General features: G+C 47.0%; 1 protein-coding gene across 1 annotated transcript in view; it reads left to right on the forward strand.

Moving 5' to 3' along the window:
- The window catches only part of NPLOC4 (NPL4 homolog, ubiquitin recognition factor), a 65739-nt gene that overhangs the window by 7648 nt on the left and 38715 nt on the right, over positions 1-19376 (forward strand). The window contains exons 3-7 of the mRNA XM_072746226.1: positions 9020-9132; positions 13698-13874; positions 16448-16496; positions 17259-17353; positions 19062-19185. Coding sequence (XP_072602327.1) covers positions 9020-9132; positions 13698-13874; positions 16448-16496; positions 17259-17353; positions 19062-19185 — 558 coding nt within the window. The remainder of the gene's footprint in view (positions 1-9019; positions 9133-13697; positions 13875-16447; positions 16497-17258; positions 17354-19061; positions 19186-19376) is intronic.

Consider the following 19376-nt stretch of genomic DNA (forward strand, 5'->3'; position numbering starts at 1 on the left):
TAATGTATTTATTTGAGAGAGAGAGAGAGAGAGAGAGAGCGCAAGCATGAGCATGAGCAGGGGGAGGTGCAGAGGTAGAAGCAGACTCCCCAAAAAAAAAAAAAAAAAAAAGAAGCAGACTCCCCTTGAGCAGGGAGCCTTACACAGGGCTCTATCCCAGGACCCTGAGATCATGACCTGAGCCAAAGGCAGATGCTTAACCCACTGAGGCACCTAGGTGCCCCACATAAAGTGTTTTTTCAGACTTACTTGGAAATATTTTAATCACGTGTTATGCATCCATAAGAAGGAAAACTTGAGTGAAATTAATTAGGTACATCTTACTACAGTGTCACATTAGAGTCTGGCCCTTTTGAACATTTTTTGATTCAGTTGTCGATGTCCACGTCTCCCTGTAAAGGGTCATCATTTGCACTGTCAGGAGATCAGGGCCAGCTGTCAGCACCTGTTCTGTAGGTGCTTTGGGCTAGATTTCTCTCTTGTCTTATTAGGACTTGACAATCAAAAGTCCTGTCTTTTCCTTGATTGATCATTAAATGGCTTGTTTGACAGAAATGTTGAGGGATAACAGCTGTTCAACCATGCTACGTGGATGACGTGGATGACGACAGGTTTACATGAGTCCAGGCAGTCACCTGTATGCCCTGCTGCCCCACAGGCAAGAATTATAACACATTGTTCCTAAGATGCATCCATTCCAAGGATGTTAAAAATTACATTTTAGGATAATTTGTTACCTTTTTTTTTTCACTTGACAATAGGTTAAGTAATGGTTTTATGTCAATAAATATATTTATATCTTCTTAAAATTTGTGTTTAAAAATAACACTTAACAGGGGCACCTGGGTGGCTCAGTCAGTTTAGTCTCTGCCTTCAGCTCAGGCTGTGATCTCTAGTTCCTGGGATTGAGCCTCCCATAGGGCTTCCTGCTCAGCAGGGAGTCTGGTTCTCCCTTTTCTCTCCCTTTTCCCCTCCCCACTGCTTGTTTTGTCTCTCTCTTTCTCTCAAAAAAAAGAAAATCTTTTTTTTTTAAATTTAAAAAAATAGAAAATCTTAAAAAAAATAGCACATAACAGTGGGGCTTGAGTCTCATTAGGTTAAGCATCTGATTCTTGATTTTGGCTCAGGTCATGAGTCAGGCTCTGTGCTGGGTCTGGAGTCAGCTTTAGATTCTCTCCCTTTCCCTCAGCCGCCTTGCCCCACTGGATCACTTGCACTTTCCATGCTCTCTCTTTTTCAAAAAAATAAATAACACATAAGAGGGGTGCCAGGCTCGGTGTCAGTAGTGTTTCTGACTCTTTTTTTTTTTTTTTTTTTTAAGATTTTATTTATTTATTGAGACACACACAGAGAGAGAGAAGCAGGCTCCATGCAGAGAGCCTGATGTGGGACTCGATCCCAGGTCTCCAGGATCACGCCGCGGGGTGCAGGCGGCGCTAAACCACTGCGCCACTGGGGCTGCCCCGTGTTTGTGACTCTTAATCTCAGGGTTGTGGGTTCGAGCCCCATGTTAGGTATAGAAATTACTTAAAAATCTTTAAGAAAAATGTGTAACATAAAATTTGTCATCTAACCCAATTTTTTTTTTTTTTAATTTTTATTTATTATAGTCACACAGAGAGAGAGAGAGGGAGAGAGAGGCAGAGACATAGGCAGAGGGAGAAGCAGGCTCCATGCACCGGGAGCCCGACTTGGGATTCGATCCCAGGTCTCCAGGATCGCGCCCTGGGCCAAAGGCAGGCGCTAAACCGCTGCGCCACCCAGGGATCCCCCAATTTTTTTTTTAAGATTTATTTATTTATTCATGAAAGACACAGACTGAGAGAGAGAGAGAGGCAGAGACACAGGCAGAGGGAGAACCAGGCTCCATGCAGGGAGCCTGATGTGGGACTTGATGCCAGATCCCGGGATCACAACGTGAGCCAAAGGCAGGCATCCAACTGCTGAGCCACCCAGGCATCCCATCTAACCCAATTTTTAAAGTAATCTCTATTTCCACTGTGGGGCTTGAACTCACAACCCTGAGATCGAGAGTTGCATGTTCCTCCAACTGAGCTAGCCAGGTGCCCCCCGTCTAAATCATTTTTAAGTATACAATTCAGTCGTGTTAAGTACGTTCATATTATGCAGTCATAACTACCATCTATTTCCAGAACTTTTTCGTCTTGCAGATCTGAAACTGTATGCATTAAACAACAGCTGCCCTTTTTTCCTGGGCCCCATTCCTTGGTAACTACCATCCTAATTTGTTTTTGTGAATGACCACTTCAGTATCTTATAAAGTGGATCCTACTCATCTTCAATAATGAGTAATTTGGCTGTGCATACGTGCATAAGTGGGTTTCCTGTTCCTCACAGACTTGTGTGCTGACCACTGTGAACATTGCTGGCTCCAGCTTGCTGTCCCTACATTTGATAGCCTTGACCCTGCTTTAACATGTGGCATTATGCCCTCTAAGGAATTCCTATTTGCAAGTATGAAGAGGTGGGTGACATGGAGGATATCTCATAGAAATTTAGAGTTGTGGTTCTTGGGAGACCATCTGATGCTGCTCATTCTGTGGCTTATCAGACCATAAGCCCTTCTCGGGCAGGTTCTTCGGCTGTCTTGCTCAGCAGTGCTCCTTCCTCAGCTCACTCTGTTGGGTTGCTGCTGTTGCTCCCCTGCTCAGGCTACTGAATGGCTCTGTCCTGTCCCAGTTGACCTCAGCAGTCTGTGACCTTGTCTTTTTTCCTTATATGTGTGTATATATATGTACACACATATATATATATATATATATATATATTTTAAAGATTTTATGTATTCATTAGAGACACAGAGAGAGAGGCAGGCTCCATGCAGGGAGCCCGACGCAGACTCTACCCCGGGTCTCCAGGATCATGCCCTGGGCTGAAGGCGGCGCTAAACCACTAAGCCACTGGGGCTGCCCCTTTTTCCTTATATTTAATTTATATTTTGTTTGTTTTACCACCAAGTGAAGTACATACTAAGAAATGCCTGAAAAATGCCAAATGACTGATGGTGAAGCAAACACTTAGGGAGGGCACTGCCCGTGCTCCAGAGTATGTTAGCTTCCCCACTGTCTTACCCCCTCCTAATGTGATGAGGATGGCTCCCCCCTTTATCTGTGTTGTGCCTCCTCAGTGTGCATTCCTAAACCCTAAATTGTAGTTTTGCCTGTTTTGAAAATGAATTGGAATAATGCTGTGTATTCTTTTTTGTTACCATTAATTATAAGTATTAATTTCACTCCAGACTCTTGTTTCTGGTCTTTTTTTTTTTTTTTTTTTTTTATTCCTTAAGACTTTGTTTATTCATGAGAGACACAGGCAGAGGGAGAAGCAGGCTCCATGCAGGGAGCCCAACATGGGACTCGATCCCAGGTCTCTAGGATCATGCCCTGGGCTGAAGGCAGTGCTAAGCCCTGAGCCACCCGGGCTGCCCATGTTTCTGATCTTATTACAACAGTTATGCATAAAGTTTACCTCAGGTATGAGTATAACATTTTTAAGATTTTAAAGATCTATTTAATTATTTGAGAGGGAGCGTGTGAGCATGGGGCTGGGGGAGGCAGAAGGAGATGGCGAGAATCTTAAATAGACTCTGGTAAGCATGAAGCTCGACTCAGGGCTCCATCTTCCAACCCTCAGGTCATGACCTGAGCTGAAATGAAGAATTGGATGCTTAAGCAACTGTGCCACCTAGGTGCCCCCATTTTTAAGATTTTAATGACCTCATGAGACTGCTAATATTTTTTTTTGAATGGTCAGTGTCCTTTAGATTTATGTTCTTTAAAGAACTCAGAAGTTCATAGAAGCAGTTATGTTCACAGGAGGAGCATAAAAAAGTAATACATGTATTTCTGTATCTCAAAAGTGGGATTCGACTGGAAGTACTCGTGCTTGCTATCATTTGAAAATGCATCTGGGGGCGCCTGGATGGCTCTTGGTTTTGGCTCAGGTTATGATCTCAGGGTCGTGAGATGGAGCCCTGTGTTGGGCTCTGTGCTCAGCTTGGAGTCTGCTTGAGATTCTCTCTCTCCCTCTACCCCACCCCTCGTGTGCATACATGTGCATGTGCTCTCTTGGATAAATTTTTTTTTTAAAGGTTTTATTCATTTATTTGAGAAAGAGTAAGCAAGAAAGAGAGCACAAGCAGAGGGAGTGGCAGAGGCAGAAACAAAGCTCCCCATTGAGCAAGGAGCCTGATATGAGATTCAATCCCAGGACCCTGAGATTATGACCTGAGCTAAAGGCAGACACCCAACTGACTGAGCCGCCCAGGTGCCCCAATAAACAAATCTTAAACAAACAAACAAACAAACAGCTGTATCAGTCCTCATGGGAAGCATAAAACTCTGGTCATGTTGTCCCAGGAGACTTATACAAAGGGCTGGCCTGACGAGAACTCCTGCCCCATTTTGGAAACTCCTTTTCATCCTGGGAATGTTGTGGTAGCTTTCATGAAGCTCACACTTGTGGTGATAGCTTTCTCATTTTTGGATATAGCTTGCAGGGCTTGGGGTACAGGAAAACACGATGTGTTTGCAGAATAGCTGAAATGCCACAATTGGTTGGTTTCAGCTTCTATCTGAGCTATTTCAGAGAAGACATTATTTTTAGTCTTTAACCTTAATTTTTTTTTGCAGTTGGGAATACAGATTTTGTGGTCTTAATTTGCTGATGCTTTATTAATGCCTATTTTAGTTTGGGGGAAAAAAAACTATCAAATACTGTAAGTTCATCTGCTATAAAGTCTTACTTATTTTTATTAAAATTTTTTTAAACATATTTTAAAAAAATTTTAAGAAATCTCTACACTCATTGTGGGGCCCGGACCCATGACCCCAAGATCAGGAGTTACAAACACATTCCACCAACTGAGCCAGCCAAGTGCCTCAAATGTGTGTTTTAAGGACCTTTTTTTTTTAAAATTTTTATTTATTTATGATAGTCACACACAGAGAGAGAGAGAGAGAGGCAGAGACACAGGCAGAGGGAGAAGCAGGCTCCATGCACCGGGAGCCCGACGTGGGATTCGATCCCGGATCGCCAGGTTCGCGCCCTGGGCCAAAGGCAGGCGCTAACCTGCTGCGCCACCCAAGGATCCCTAAGGACCATTTTTTATTGTCTCTTTGAGAATTTCAGAATGAGAAGGTGGAGTTACTTGTAAACCGTTCATTTAAAATCAGTAGGAGGGACCCCTGGGTGGCTCAGTGGTTGTGTGTCTGCCTTTGGCTCAGGGCATGATCCCAGAATGCTGGGATTGGTCATACTTTGGGCTCCCTGCATGGAGCCTGCTTCTCCTCCCTCTGCCTGTGTCTCTGCTTCTCTCTGTGTGTCTCTTGTGCATGGATACATAAAATCCTTTTTTATTTAAGACTGTATTTATTCACGAGAGACACAGCTTTTTTTTTTTAAAAGCAACTCTTTTTTTTCTCATAGTGAATAAATTATGGGTTTTATCAATAATTCCATATTATTATTATTATTTTTAATAATTCCGTATTAAAGGAGAAATCAACCATAGCTGAAAAGCAACAGGTAGTAGTAGGCGTAAATTGTATTTGGTTGACTTGGGGAAACATGCATTGCCTCTTTCCAGTCTCATCCCTGACCTGTGTTGTCTCTCAGGATTTTCATGGCAGTTCCCCTTGCCCCGCCCTTCATTTAATTTTTCTATTTATTAATTACTTATTCAAGTATAGTTGACTGCAGGTTTTTTTTTTTTTTAAGATTTTATTTATTTATTCATGAGAGACACACAGAGAGAGGCAGAGACACAGGCTGAGGGAGAAGCAAGCTCCATACAGGGAGCCCGACGTGGTTCTCTCTCCCCCCCCCCCCCCACGTGGTTCTCGATCCTGTGTCTCCAATCACGCCCTGGGTGGAAGGCCGCCCCTGAACCACCTGGGCTGCCCCAATGCAGTTCTCATTTAAAAACCAATCACAGGACCTTTAATGTGATAGTTTCAGGTTGTGTAGTTCAGAGCTCTTGCTGTCCTGCTCTCTGCCTTATGTGTCCTTCCCGTGTTGTCTTTGGGTCTGATGTGATCTGGTGTCGCCTTCCTCGGCCTGCAGATTGAGCATCTCCTGGCATTTACTGAAGTGGAGGTTTGCTGGCGACACAGGCCTGGAAATGTTTTCAGTTTTGCTTTTGTATCCAAAGGGTATTTTTGCCCAATACAGAATTCTGAGTTGCCAGATTTTTATTCCCTCTCAGCACTTTGAAGGTGTCATTCCACTGTATTCTGGTCCCCATCAGTCTCTGGCTGTCAGCGCTTTGACCGTGAAGCATGCCCTGAGGGATTGGGTTTTTTATGTATCCTGCTGGGGGCTGCTGAACTTCCTGATTTGTTAGTCTGTGTTTGTCATCGCACTGGAGGTTTTCCACATTCGTTCTTCAAATACTTTTCAGTCCTAGCCTTATTTTTTTTCTTTAGGATCATTACATATTGTCCTAGGAGTTCTTAAGGTTCTCTTCATTTTTCTTTCAAATCTCTGTCTTCAGATTGCAGGTTCGCGTCCTTTATCTTTTTCTGGTCGATGACTTTGCATCTCCTCTCTGCTGATAAGCCTGTCTGGTGTTCTCTATTTCAGTTCTTGTTTTCTTTCTTCTTTTTTTTTTAAATTTTATTTATTTATTCTTGAGAGACAGAGAGAGGGGCAGAGATACAGGCATGGGGAGAAGCAGGCTCCATGCAGGGAGCCCGATGTGGGCTCCAGATTCCGGGGTCACGCCCTGAGCCAAAGGCAGACGCTCCACTGCTGAGCCACCCAGGTGTCCCTCAGTTATTGTTTTCTGTTGTAGAATTTCCCTTTGATTCTATTTTATTGTTTGTTTCTCTGCCGAGACTCCCTGTCTCTTCATGTGTTTGCCTCTGACCCCTGAATGTTGAGCAACCACTTGGACTCCTCTCCTGGCCCCAGGCTCACGTGCTAATAACTGCCTGCTGGTGCCTTCCCCAGGGTGCGAGGCACCACCACCTACCCTCTTCTGTGCTTCCTTACAGCTGTGGCCTTCCCCTTGCTTCTCAAGCCAGAAGTCTGAATACCACACTGATGTCCCTCTTTGCCCTGCTCTACTCTGCCCCTCATCCCAGCCATTAGCAAGGGCTGTTGATAATAGCCAGGTGTGCTCCTCCTTCCACCTCTGCTGTCCTGGTTGGCTGAGACCGTCTCCTCTAGGCTGGACAGCTGACTCCTGTCTCATCTTCCCACCTTCAGCTGAGCATGTGGATGAGAAGGAAGCCTCGTGGTTTGGCCACTCTCTGCCGTCAGCTCCTGTGGCTTCCAGGGCTCCTGGGCTGGAATGCAGACTCCGCAATCTGCGTGGTCCTGCATGCCGGCCCCGTCTAGCTCGTCGTTCTCCTCTCTTATAGTTTCCTGCCTGCCTGCTGGGCTCTGGCCTTATTGGCCTCTCTCTTCCCAACTCCTTCTTGCCCCTTGGCCTTTGTGCTTGCTCTCTTGACTGCACTATTCTTTCTCAGCTGGATGAGTAGCAGCCTTAGTCTCCTCCTCAGAAGCTTTCTCTGTCCTGTCCAGAGTGGCCTCTCCCATGCTTCTCTCTTTCTCTCTTGCTTACAGCTGACTTTTGCCTGTGGTTCTCATCTGGTAGCTTTCTCTCCCCTACCTGATGCTGAGGTCCTGGGTGGAGGAATCTTGACTGTTTTTATTGACTGTTGTGTTCTGAGCACCAGAGTGGAGGTGGCACAGGGGACTGCTTACTGTTTGTGGAGTGAGCAAGTGAGTGTTCTGAGCACCTGGTATAGTACCTGGCGCTGGTACTCGTTGGGACTGACTTGGTGGCACCATTCTTCACTTCTGTTTTTCTTTTCTTAGGTTTCGAAGTTGGAATTGGGTTTTCACGGGACACCTGGGTGGCTCAGCAGTTGAGCGCCTGCCTTCAGCTCAGAGTGTAATCCTGGAGCTCCGGGATTGCGTCCTGCATTGGGTTCCCTGCATGGATCCTGCTTCTCCCTCTGCCTGTGTCTCTGCCTCTGTCTTTCTGTGTCTCGTGAATAAATAAATAAAATCTTTTTTATTATTTTATTTTATTTTATTTTATTTTATTTTATTTTTTAAGATTTATTTATTGATTTATGATAGACATAGAGAGAGACAGAGAGGTGCAGAGACACAGGAGGAGGGAGAAGCAGGCTCCATGCCGGGAGCCCGACATGGGACTCGATCCTGGGACTCCAGGATCACGCCCTGGGCCAAAGGCAGGTGCCAAACAGCTGAGCCACCCAGGGATCCCAATAAAATATTTTTTAAAAAAGGAATTAGGTTTTTACAATTGATTTCAAAAGTAGAAATTAAACTTTCCAGATATAGCTATAGCCGTGTCTTTTGCTTGCCTCAAATTCTTAAATGTGTCCTTTAGTCTTACCATTATTTTTTTATTTTTTATTTTTTTTAATTTTTTAAAAATTTATTTATGATAGTCACAGAGAGAGAGAGAGAGAGAGAGAGAGAGAGAGAGGCAGAGACACAGGCAGAGGGAGAAGCAGGCCCCATGTACCAGGAACCCGATGTGGGATTTGATCCCGGGTCTCCAGGATCGCACCCTGGGCCAAAGACAGGCGCCAAACCGCTGCGCCACCCAGGGATCCCCATTATTTTTTTAAAGATTTTATTTATTTGTTCATGAGAGACACACAGAGAGGCAGAGACACAGGTGGAGGGAGAAGCAGGCTCCGTGCAGGGAGCCTGATGAGAGACTCGATCCCGGGTCTCCAGGATCCTGAGCCAAAGGCCGGTGCCAAACCACTGAGCCACCCAGGGATCCCTTAGTCTTACCATTTACACAGAGCTTTGCTCCTCTTTGGACACTTTGCTCATTTTACTTGACATCTATGTGGACAGTACACATTTTCTCACAGGAGAGCAAAATCACGAGAGAAATTTGGTTTCTGAGTAGTTGCTAAATTTAGTGAGTATTGTTCTAATATGTGGCCAGAGTAGTGATACTCAAATATTTTTTTAAATCTCTGTTGTTTGGGTCTTGTCTTAGGTCGCAAAGGAGTTTGGCTTCCAAAATAATGGCTTCTCAGTTTACATCAATAGAAACAAGACTGGAGAGATAACAGCATCGTCCACCAAATCCCTCAGTCTGCTCAAAATCCAGTAAGTACTATGGAGGGACAAGGGGAGGGGGAATGACCGTGGGGGTCTGCTGACTTCCTCCCCCCACCCGCCCGCTGATGCCACCGTGTTTCTTAAGAGGTAGTCAGCAATCCAGCAATCATAGTGTGCTGCTCCTCTTGTCTGAGCTGACTGACTCGCAGACTGTGACGTGTGTCACCGAGGAGAGAGTTATGGGTTCAGGGGGTGTGTGTAGCTGCACACTCAGCTCCCTCTGCATGGAGGGACCTTGAACGGGGCTCTGTGCCGTTCTGCCTTGGGACGGCTTGCTGGGTAGGAACGGCCATCTCCCACACTGTATTTCTTGGTGGTGTGACCCCCTTGAGCTCCTCTGAGGTGGTCAGTCATGTCAGTGGCATTTCTAAGACTTAAAGACCTTTTCCTGCGGCCGCTGCCTGGTTCTTGTAGCTTAGCTGGAGCCCGACCACATTGTTTGTTTGTGTGTGCTCGTGCCGCAAGGGTAGACCTGAGCGATTGTGACATAGACAGTATTGCCTGCAAAGCCGAGAGTATTTGCCATTTGGCTCTTTACAGAAGTTTGCGGTCTCTTGTCCAACCTGTCTGGACACACCTGCTCTCGTGTCAGTGATTTTAGCCCTTAGTAGCAAGCTCGGAGCACTCCTGTCTGGACTGCAGAGCGTGGGGCTGCTGTGGCCACTGCTGGGTGATTGGGTGGGGCTTTGCTGGCAGTTGGCCATATGTCTGTTTACCTGTCAGAATATTAAGATATTTTGACAATTTGTATGATCATTTTTAGTTTCACAGGTAAGTACATCGAGGAAAAAAAATGCAATTATATAGCATTCATCCATTTGTTCCTCAGCGAGTATTCGTTGGGCACCTGTCACTCGCCTGTCCCTGTAATTACCTAAAACTTTTCATTGTCATTGATGTCGTTTACACCCCACATAGTGAGGTAGCTTGTAAAGATTTTTGGCATCTTGAGAATCATTTCTCGTGAACGTTACGTGGTTTGTGTCCCTGCTCCACCAGTCAGTGGTGCTGAGCCTGGGGCAGTCGCTTCACCTTAGGGGGCCCCACCACCCTTGTCTGCAAGCAGGTAGCAGTGCCGCTTTCACAAGGTTGCAGGGCGCCTGCACATGGCAAGCATGCGGAAGATGATAGCTCTGTGCTTTGGAACTGTTTTGATAGCAGATATAAGCAGAGGAGGCTGTAGACACCTTTGAGAGAAAGCCATGAGGCTGTAGTGTGGCCATACTAGTGCTGTCCCAGCGGGGTGGGACCCCAGAGGGGTGAGACAGATCAGCCATCCCATGGAAGGGGGGCACTTAGAGGGGATGTCTTTCTGAGTTACCCTTGAGAGTATCTTTCCAGTGAGAGTCATAATACCTACTGACCAGCTTTAGACCAGGGTCTAAACCTGAGGGCGATGGCTGTCTTCCCTGAAGCCTGTCTGTGGGAGGGAGTGATTTCTCGTCCTTGAGCTTGATGTCGGTTTCTCTCCACTGCTTCTGGCTTCTGTGATTGCAGTTCAGTCTGCTGTATTCTGTTTGCATGCAGGTGATGTTTTTCCCCCTCTGGCTGCTTTTAGGTTCTTCTGTTTCTGTTGGGATCCTACAGATTGTGTCTGGTGCATCCAGGTGTAGATTCCTGGTTTGTTTGTTTAATCCTACCTGATGGATGTTGTGTTTCCTGTACCTGGAGATCAGGTCTGGAAAATTTGTGGCCATTATCTCTTTAAATATCACTTCTCTCTGGATGCCCAGGTGGCTCAGCGGTGGAGCGTCTGCCTTTGGCTCAGGGTGTGATCCCAGGATCCTACACCAAGTCCCCCATGGGGCTCCCGCAAGGAGCCTGCTTCTCCCTCTGCCTGTGTCTCTGCCTCTCTCATGAATAAGTAAATAAATAAATCTTTAAAAAAAAATAAATCACTTCTCTCCAATTGGCTTTATTTTTTAAGTGATTGTATTTTTTGCTTTTAAAATACATGATTTGATTTCAAACCTAGCTATTCGCTCCAGGTGCTCATGGGGGCTGCGATGCTCTCACACTGCCCCCTGGCTTTCGCTGAGGACCACTGGGCTCCTCGGGGGCTCTGCCTCGGCCTGTCACAAGCATAATGCTTCCCTCTTGGGTCTCAGGGTATCCGTGGTCTGTCTCCCCCAGGTGGAATCAGGGCGGCACTGTTGTCAGAGCTGTCTCTCGGTTGTTTGGCTTGGCTATACGAAGAGTATTTGGGAAGATTTACCCAATCTGTGACCACTGCCACTCGCTTCCCAGAAGCCCCTGTTGCTTTCGGCAGCCTCTCGTTGCTTGTGCTCTTTCTGTTGAACATTCTGGAGACTTTTTTTTTTTTTTTTTTTATGATAGTCACAGAGAGAGAGAGAGAGAGAGGCAGAGACACAGGTGGAGGGAGAAGCAGGCTCCATGCACCGGGAGCCCGATGTGGGATTCGATCCCGGGTCTCCAGGATCGCGCCCTGGGCCAAAGGCAGGCGCCAAACCGCTGCGCCACCCAGGGATCCCATTCTGGAGACTTTTATGTTCCATGTCTTGCAGTTCCAAATCTGAAGTCCTTGGCTGTTTAATTCTGTTATTGTTGTGTCTGCTCACTCTTGTGCGTGGTGGCTTGGTTCTCTTATACATCCCGTGACCCCTTTTTGAGAGCTCATAATTGATGAGACTTGGTCATGGGGAGTCTCTGAGGGCTGTAGGCCAGTGACTTTTCTGCGAGGACACTTGCACTTGCTTCTGTTGGCACAAGGGGGCACTGTGGCCCTGGCACTCCCTCTAGTCAATTTCTGTCTTTGGGCTTCCTGAGCCAAGCAGCATCCCTAAGTCCACCCCGAATGCATGGCAGAGCAGGCCTGTGGTTACAGACTTTCAGAGGGGACTGGTTTCCCTTCTGCGTAGTGGGTGCAGGAAGACAAGATTCCTCCTTGGTTCCTATTTTCAGCTGTTGATTCTTCCCAGCTGTTGAGACATCGGGCTTTATGTGGTGTTTGAGGCTCAGCATCCTGCTTTGGGATGGCAGCCTCATGAACTTGCATCCTATTGCCCGGAGAACGAGTGTGTATGCTAAGCTCAGGGGTCCTTTAGGATAATGTCGTATTGCCATGCCTGTTGGGGTACTGTGGGCTGTTTGGGGCCACGAGGAGTTCCTTACTTAGGTTAGAGCTCCGTGGTACATTTTAGAGCAAATCTGTTAGAACTGATGGAGGAGCTGAGCCAAGGGTTCTATAGCTCGAGGGTGTTTAGGAATATCTGGTCTGTTGCTAGAAACAAGTCTCTAGTTACAGTTAGGCAATTTTATCACCCCTTAATTATGGAGGGGGGAAGAGAGAACAGACCTATGGAAGAGCAGCAGCCATGCTTCTTAGTGTCCTGTGTCTTTGGTGTTTGCTCTCAAGGCCTGCTGCCTGTCCTCTTTCAGTTTGTTAGGTTAGGGCTGCGGTAGGCTACTTCTTCACACTTCCATTTGCATATTGTTGGTGGCAGCTAAGTATTTACCAAATGATAGTGCTGCAGCTTTTCCTTGAAGACTGGGGTTGATTTTAGTGTTGCAGACCCTGTGTGTGCAGCCCACGCTGCTTCTGTCCAGCGCTTGTAAGTGGGAGCGTCTCACACCTCGGGTCTCGTTGGTCTGGCTGTGCTAACCAGGTCCTTCAGTGAGTCAGCAGTGTGAGTGAGAAAAGAGAGAGCACGACTCACGTGGAAATGGTAGAAAATCAGACACTGCTGCTTGAACTGTGAATTGTGTGGCCTGTTTGGATAGCAGCGCATCGGTGACTTCACAAATAAAACCCTCTGTCTATAGTAGGGTCACTCCTGTAGAAGTAAAACCACACAGTTGCCCGTCTTTGGGCCTTTCCTCAGGTGCAGTTCTTGGTGGTAGGAACGTGATGGTCGAGCACGTGCCTGTCAGTGTGGGGGTGCCGGCAACTGTGATGAGTCGGGCTGGCTGCAGAGCACTATGCTGCCATTAGAAGCAGTGATTAGACACAGACCCCGTGTTTGGAGGGATCTGGGGTGAGGTATGATTGAATGAGAAAAGCAAATGCAAAACATATGTCTTTGGTAATTTCATTTTTGTCAGGCAGCGTCATACATGTCTGCGTGCACGTGTGTGGGGGTGGGAGTGCAGAGAAAGAAGCGGAAGGCTGTGTAGTAGGTAGATGAAGTGTCGGGGTGCTAAATAGTAGACGGTAGGGAATGAACAAGGAAAAGTGGGAGCTAAGCCCAGAATGAGAAGCAGGGAGAACCCTGCTTCAGGCCAAGTGTGTATGTTGTGGCCGTATCTCATCTGTGTGGAATCCAACGGGCATATGGAAGTCTTACAATTGTAAAAGAAAGTGAGTCGCGGTTACAGAGAACCCACTGAGACCTTTCGAATGCTGGGGAGCGTAGGAGACATGCAGAGGGAGAATTCTGGTCTCTTAAAATTAGAAGCCTCGTTATTCAGCTTTTAGGGAAGTTGGTGTTTGCTTCTTGGATGTCAGAGACTCTCACATGTGAGCAGCTCTTCTGTGCAGCCAAGGTTGTGGGAGGAAGGAAGGCAGGCCCTGCCCTGTGTTTGTTGTCTGACAGGCACGGAGATCTGCTGTTCCTGTTTCCCTCGAGCCTTGCTGGACCCTCCTCAGAAATGGAGACGTCGGCCCCGCCGGGGCTGAAGGCCTGCGGCGCTCCCAACGTGGTGGAGGATGAGATCGACCAGTACCTCAGCAAGCAGGACGGGAAGATTTATAGAAGCCGCGATCCACAGCTGTGAGTGTGTGGGGTTCCGGTCCCACTTGTGCTGACTTGAGTGGGCAGGAAGCGAGATGATTGTAACGTGCCCTGTTTGAGTATCTACTGAAGAAACACAAGTTTTGAGTTTGACCATCTATTTTCAGATAAAATTTCACTTCAGGTTATTTTGTAGGCTTTTTCTTGTGTGAATCTCAGAGTATATTCCACATGTACTTGAAAAGTTTCCAAGTGTTTGGAGCTAAGAGATTTGAGAGGAGGGATGGAACTGAAACCAAGTGTTGAGTGCAGTGCGCTCCTGAGGTGCTCCTGCCGTGTAGCACGTCAGGCCTGTGCGGCCGTGTCAGGGCGAGAGCAGGGAAGTGGGGAAGGGGTGGTCTTGGCCACAAACCGGTGCAGGTGCTCGTTCAGGTCATCTTGCTGGGTTCAGTCGAGAAATGTCAGCGCCATATACATGTTCTTCCCATTCTTTTCACTGGTGCTTCATGCACTGAGCACACTGCTCCCTTGAATAGTTACTGTTCATCTAGGGTTAATGAAACAATTACACTGGGTATGTTTCTGTATTTCTGATTTTTTTGCAGTTCTTTTTACTTTAAAAATTTTTTTAAATTTTTTAAAGACTTATTTATTGATCTTAGAACATGTGGAGGGAGGAGGAGCAGAGGGAGAGAGAATCTCAAGCAGAGGGCAGCCCTGGTGGCTCAGCAGTTCAGCGCCGCCTTCAGTCCAGGGCGTGATCCTGGAGACTCGGGATCGAGTCCTGTGTCGGGCTCCCTGCCTGGAGCCTGCTTCTCCCTCTGCCTGTGTCTCTGCCTCTCTCTCTCTCTCTCTCTCTCTCTCTCTGTCTCTCATGAATAAATAAATAAAATCTTAAAAACAAAAAAGAATCTCAAGCAGATTCCTCACTGAGTGCAGAGCCGGATGCAGGCCTTGATCCCACGACCCTGAGATCATGACCTGAGCCAAAATCAAGAGTTGGATGCTTAACTGACTGAGCCACCCAGGCGCACCGGCAGTTCTTTTTAAAGAAACCGGTTAGAGGGATCCCTGGGTGGCGCAGCGGTTTAGCGCCTGCCTTTGGCCCAGGGCGCGATCCTGGAGATCCGGGATCGAATCCCACGTCGGGCTCCCGGTGCATGGAGCCTGCTTCTCCCTCTGCCTGTGTCTCTGCCCCTCTCTCTCTCTCTCTCTCTCTCTCTGTGTGTGTGTGTGTGTGTATGACTATCATAAATAAATAAAAAAATTTTTAAAAAAATTAAAAAAAAAAAAGAAACCGGTTAGATACACTTGAGTTTACATCAGTGATGTGAAATTATCTGACTGAAGGTTTTTTGTCTCTGCACTAGAGCCTTCTATAACTGCCTCACTCCATAAACATGATGGGGTGCTGACATTGAGATATTGGGACTCTAAGTGCCGCATTAGCAACTTGTATGTCTTAGATTGAAGAGCCCCAAATGGTGCTCTGCTGCAGTTGGCGTGGAGCCACTTCACAGCCATCGCCATCAGCCCGTATGCCCCTTTCATTTGCATTTCCTCCCAGGGAACCCATGTTAGCTCCCCCCACGATCTGTGTCTTCGAGGGTTCATTAGGAATCTTTTAGAGGGTGCTTGTGCATGTGTGCGTGTGTTCTGGCCTGCCAGCTGTAAGAGCCTCCCTGTTAGGAGACACAGACTATCTCTCCTCTGAAGTGTGGAATGCACATGCGTCCAGGAGTTGTGACCCCACTTAGCAAAGGATGCAGTTGAGCCCAGAGGGACCACCACTTGGGTTTCCTACCAGCCATCACCGCCCTCCTTACCTGAGCACATTATGCTGTCATGTATGTGTGGAGCTTTTAGGGCTTTAGTCTTTCTTAGTGACAGAAATCACTAAAACCCATAGAGCCAGGCATCTTCGTGCTTTTCCTAAATGTGCACAAAATGAGTATTTCCCAAACTGGACTTCTGTCCCACTGGGAAGTTTTTTTTGCCATATCCCATCCCAACATTCTTAGTGTTTACTTAACATCTATTAAAATCAATTTTAAGTCCATTCACTTTATTTAGTGTCATTTTCAGCAGTTAATATCTACACAGTCACAAGTGAGATGTGCTGGGCAGTTTTTTTCTAACACAAATGAAAATAAATACTAAGTTATTAAAATAAAAAATGCTTGGGCAGCCCGGCAGCTCAGTGGTTCAGCCCAGGGCCTTATCCTGGAGTTCTGGGATCAAGTCCCATGTCAGGCTCCCTGCATGGAGCCTGCCTCTCCCTCTGTCTCTGCCTCTGCCTCTCTCTCTCTCTCTCTCTCTCTCATGAATAAATAAATAAAATCTTAAAAAGAAAAAAACTCACGTACCATGTTATGTGAAAATAATTCCCACAGGGGATGCCTGACTGGCTCAGTCAGTAGAGCGCACGACTCTTTATTTAGGCTCGTGAGATTAAGCCCCACATTGGGTGTAGAGTTTACTAAAAAATAAATAAAAATAAAGCAATGGACACAGGTAGGGAAATACTCTATTTAAATGTCAAAAATGTGAGGTGACAGTCACAGGAAAGCAGGCATACTAATTACTGTGTTTCTCTTGCCCTGTGCTCTTAGGTGCCGACATGGGCCTCTGGGGAAATGTGTCCACTGTGTCCCACTAGAGGTGAGAGTCTGTGCAAGCATAAGGCCTGGGCTGGTGGGAGGGGCCGCTTCCCAGAGCCTGTCAGTACTTTCCTTGCATCCCGGCGCTAGGTCGGAGTGGGGAAAAGACCTTAGCTGTTTGTTGCCCTGGCCTCATGGTCCCACTAACGCGAGCGGCTTGAAGAGCACGAGCCTTTATTTATGGGAGTGACCTTCTGGGTGGATGATGAATGGCTGAAGCGTTTGTATTGCTGTGATGGAGGGGCAGCACTTACCGTGGGCTCCCTGGACAATCCTTTTGAAACCTGACACGAAGCTGGGGCTGGCGGTTTCCTTGCTCGTCATTGTTTTGATTTACTTTTCCCTGAGTCTCACATCCTCCTGCTGATGCGTCCTGGTGAGATTGAGAGTTACCATAATAATGCTGACTGGTAACTGGTTAATGCTGAATTTACAGCAGCAAGGCCAACCTGATTTTCTTCATGAGCCTCTTCTTCATCTCGTGGGCTTTTTTTTTTTAAATTTTCCTAATATTTACTTGACCTAGAGCATTTTGTATTTAATAGAGATTCATTTTAATCTTGGAACGATAACTGGTACACAAAGAAACCTTTGGTTCTGACCTAGAATGATGAGTGAGAACCAGGTGCCCGACCTCTCTCATTGCCCTCCCTGGGTCCTGGCTTGGTCTCTCCCCGCGTGCAGCGGAAGCTCGGCTGCCCGCCCTCCGTGCCTCGAGACGCCAGCAGGTGCGTGAGCGTACTGACTGTGTGTGTTTTGGCAGCCGTTTGACGAGGACTACCTGAACCATCTCGAACCTCCTGTGAAGCACATGTCCTTCCACGCCTACATCCGAAAGCTGACCGGGGGGGCCGACAAGTAAGCAACCTGAGCGCAGTTAGGCTGTACCAATGTGGCTTGGGCGTGCACAAGTTCTTTTTGTCTATCTGGCAGGTGTGCTTAAAGCCTGTGAGCACAGGAATGAGAACAGCAAAGATCGGGGTCTGGGCACAGAGCGTTTGAGTTCGTGACTTTTTCCCTGATTCTAGAAAAGAAACAGACGAGTGGAGCCTCTGACGCCCTGTCATAGTCCACATGCTCAGAGTGTGGGGCAGATGCCATGTTGGCAGCAGCCGCCGTGGAGGCCCCTGGGGAACATCCCCAGACTTCCTGCAGGTGTGCAGTGCTCTGGCAACTTAGTTGTATGTGAAGGTGGATGAGATGTGGTGTGATGGTGGCCAGAACTCATCCTCTGCTTTTTTGGAAAGACCACACCACTCCATGGTTCTCTCGGCTCAGTTATTCCACGGCCCCCATCAGCCTTTTGCCCTGGAGCCTGCCTCTTTATCAGCTTGACTTCATGGCCGTCACAGGAGCTGAAGCAATGGTGCCGTCCATGGGTGGGCCTCATGGTGCCTCAACAGGTACTGTTTGCAGGCTTGGCCACGTGCGCAGTGGGGCGACCATCTCGCACCTCCCTGGGTGCAGGCTGTGACAATGGCTGGAGAGGGGCTAAGAACATTTTTTTTATAAACCATGTCAAGTACTTCCCTGTGTGATCCCTTTCTGTTGACTCTATGACTATATGTGCACCTTTCCAGAAAGTAACGGACTTGATACCATGATTTTATAATTCCCATCAATGCAGCAGGAGGAGCTGGTGGCTGAACCCAAGTCAGCAACATTTTGTGAAGAATGTCATGTTGGCCTGATTATAGTTTTTCTCTGACAACCTGCTGACACCCTAAAATGGCTTTTTTAAAAAGTTAGATCACGGGAAACAAATCTTACCAGAAACCCATCCTTGCCTGTCAGTGGGGTAAGCCGTGGGACTTTCTGGATGAGGGAATGAGTAGCGATTCATTGTGCTGAAATCCGTCAGCCTTTCACCAGTCTGGGTCCAGGCCATGGTACCCCATGGGGCACATTGGCAGTTCTCGCTAACATGCAGACTGGTAGCAGTCACTGCTTCTCAGGGGCCCGTGGGCCAGCGTCCTATCAGCCTGTGAAGACAAGATTGAGTTACTGGACCATTGAGTGAATGCGGAAGTGGCAGAGGGTGAGGGCATGTATACACCCTCACCCTATGTCAGGGTGGGGCCCTGGGTGCCTCACTGAGCGGTTGTATTTCAGCTATAAGCTGGGGTACCCACATGAGGTGATTCAGAGTTTTTTTTTTTTTTTTTTACAAATATGTCAGTGCTGGACTCATGATGTAGAGGTTGCTAATGAGTTAATGAAACTTAAAAACAAGCTTGGTTTCCTCTCAGTGGCACAGGGCAGTCACTAGGTATTTAATAGTGTTCTTGAAAATTTTCATGGGTGTTAGTGACAGACATTGAAAACAGAGATTTTTTATAGGGAAATAAATAGTCCTGCATTTCTGCATAGCCTCCATGTGCAGGGCCAAAGCCGGAAGTCCATGATGGCAATTTTTAGCACATTTTCCCAGCTGCTGCTTGCCATGTGCTTAGCTTCTTAGAACTCTGTTCTGGAGGTGTAAGATGTTTGACATGTGATTTCCAGTCTCCTGCTAAACTTTTCACTGTTGGAATGTTTAATTAATTAACTTCCTCTTCTTATTCAGGGGGAAATTTGTTGCCCTGGAGAACATCAGTTGCAAGATTAAATCAGGGTGTGAGGGACACCTTCCGTGGCCTAACGGCATCTGTACTAAGTGCCAGCCAAGTGCCATCACTCTGAACAGACAGGTGAGATGCTCACTGTGTCCATCTAGGCAGTGGAAAGCAGTAGATCTGTATTCATGGCTCAGAAATAAAAATTTCCAGAAAAGGTCTTCCTTGGAGGGAGGATTGCACTACATGTGGCTAGTCTAAGTGCACTTCTGAGTTATATGCTGGACACGTTATTGCTGAGACCTCTAGCTGTTGTAGGCATGGAG

This window comes from Vulpes vulpes, chromosome 2 (assembly GCF_048418805.1).
Source record: "Vulpes vulpes isolate BD-2025 chromosome 2, VulVul3, whole genome shotgun sequence".
In the NCBI taxonomy this organism is placed as follows: domain Eukaryota; kingdom Metazoa; phylum Chordata; class Mammalia; order Carnivora; family Canidae; genus Vulpes; species Vulpes vulpes.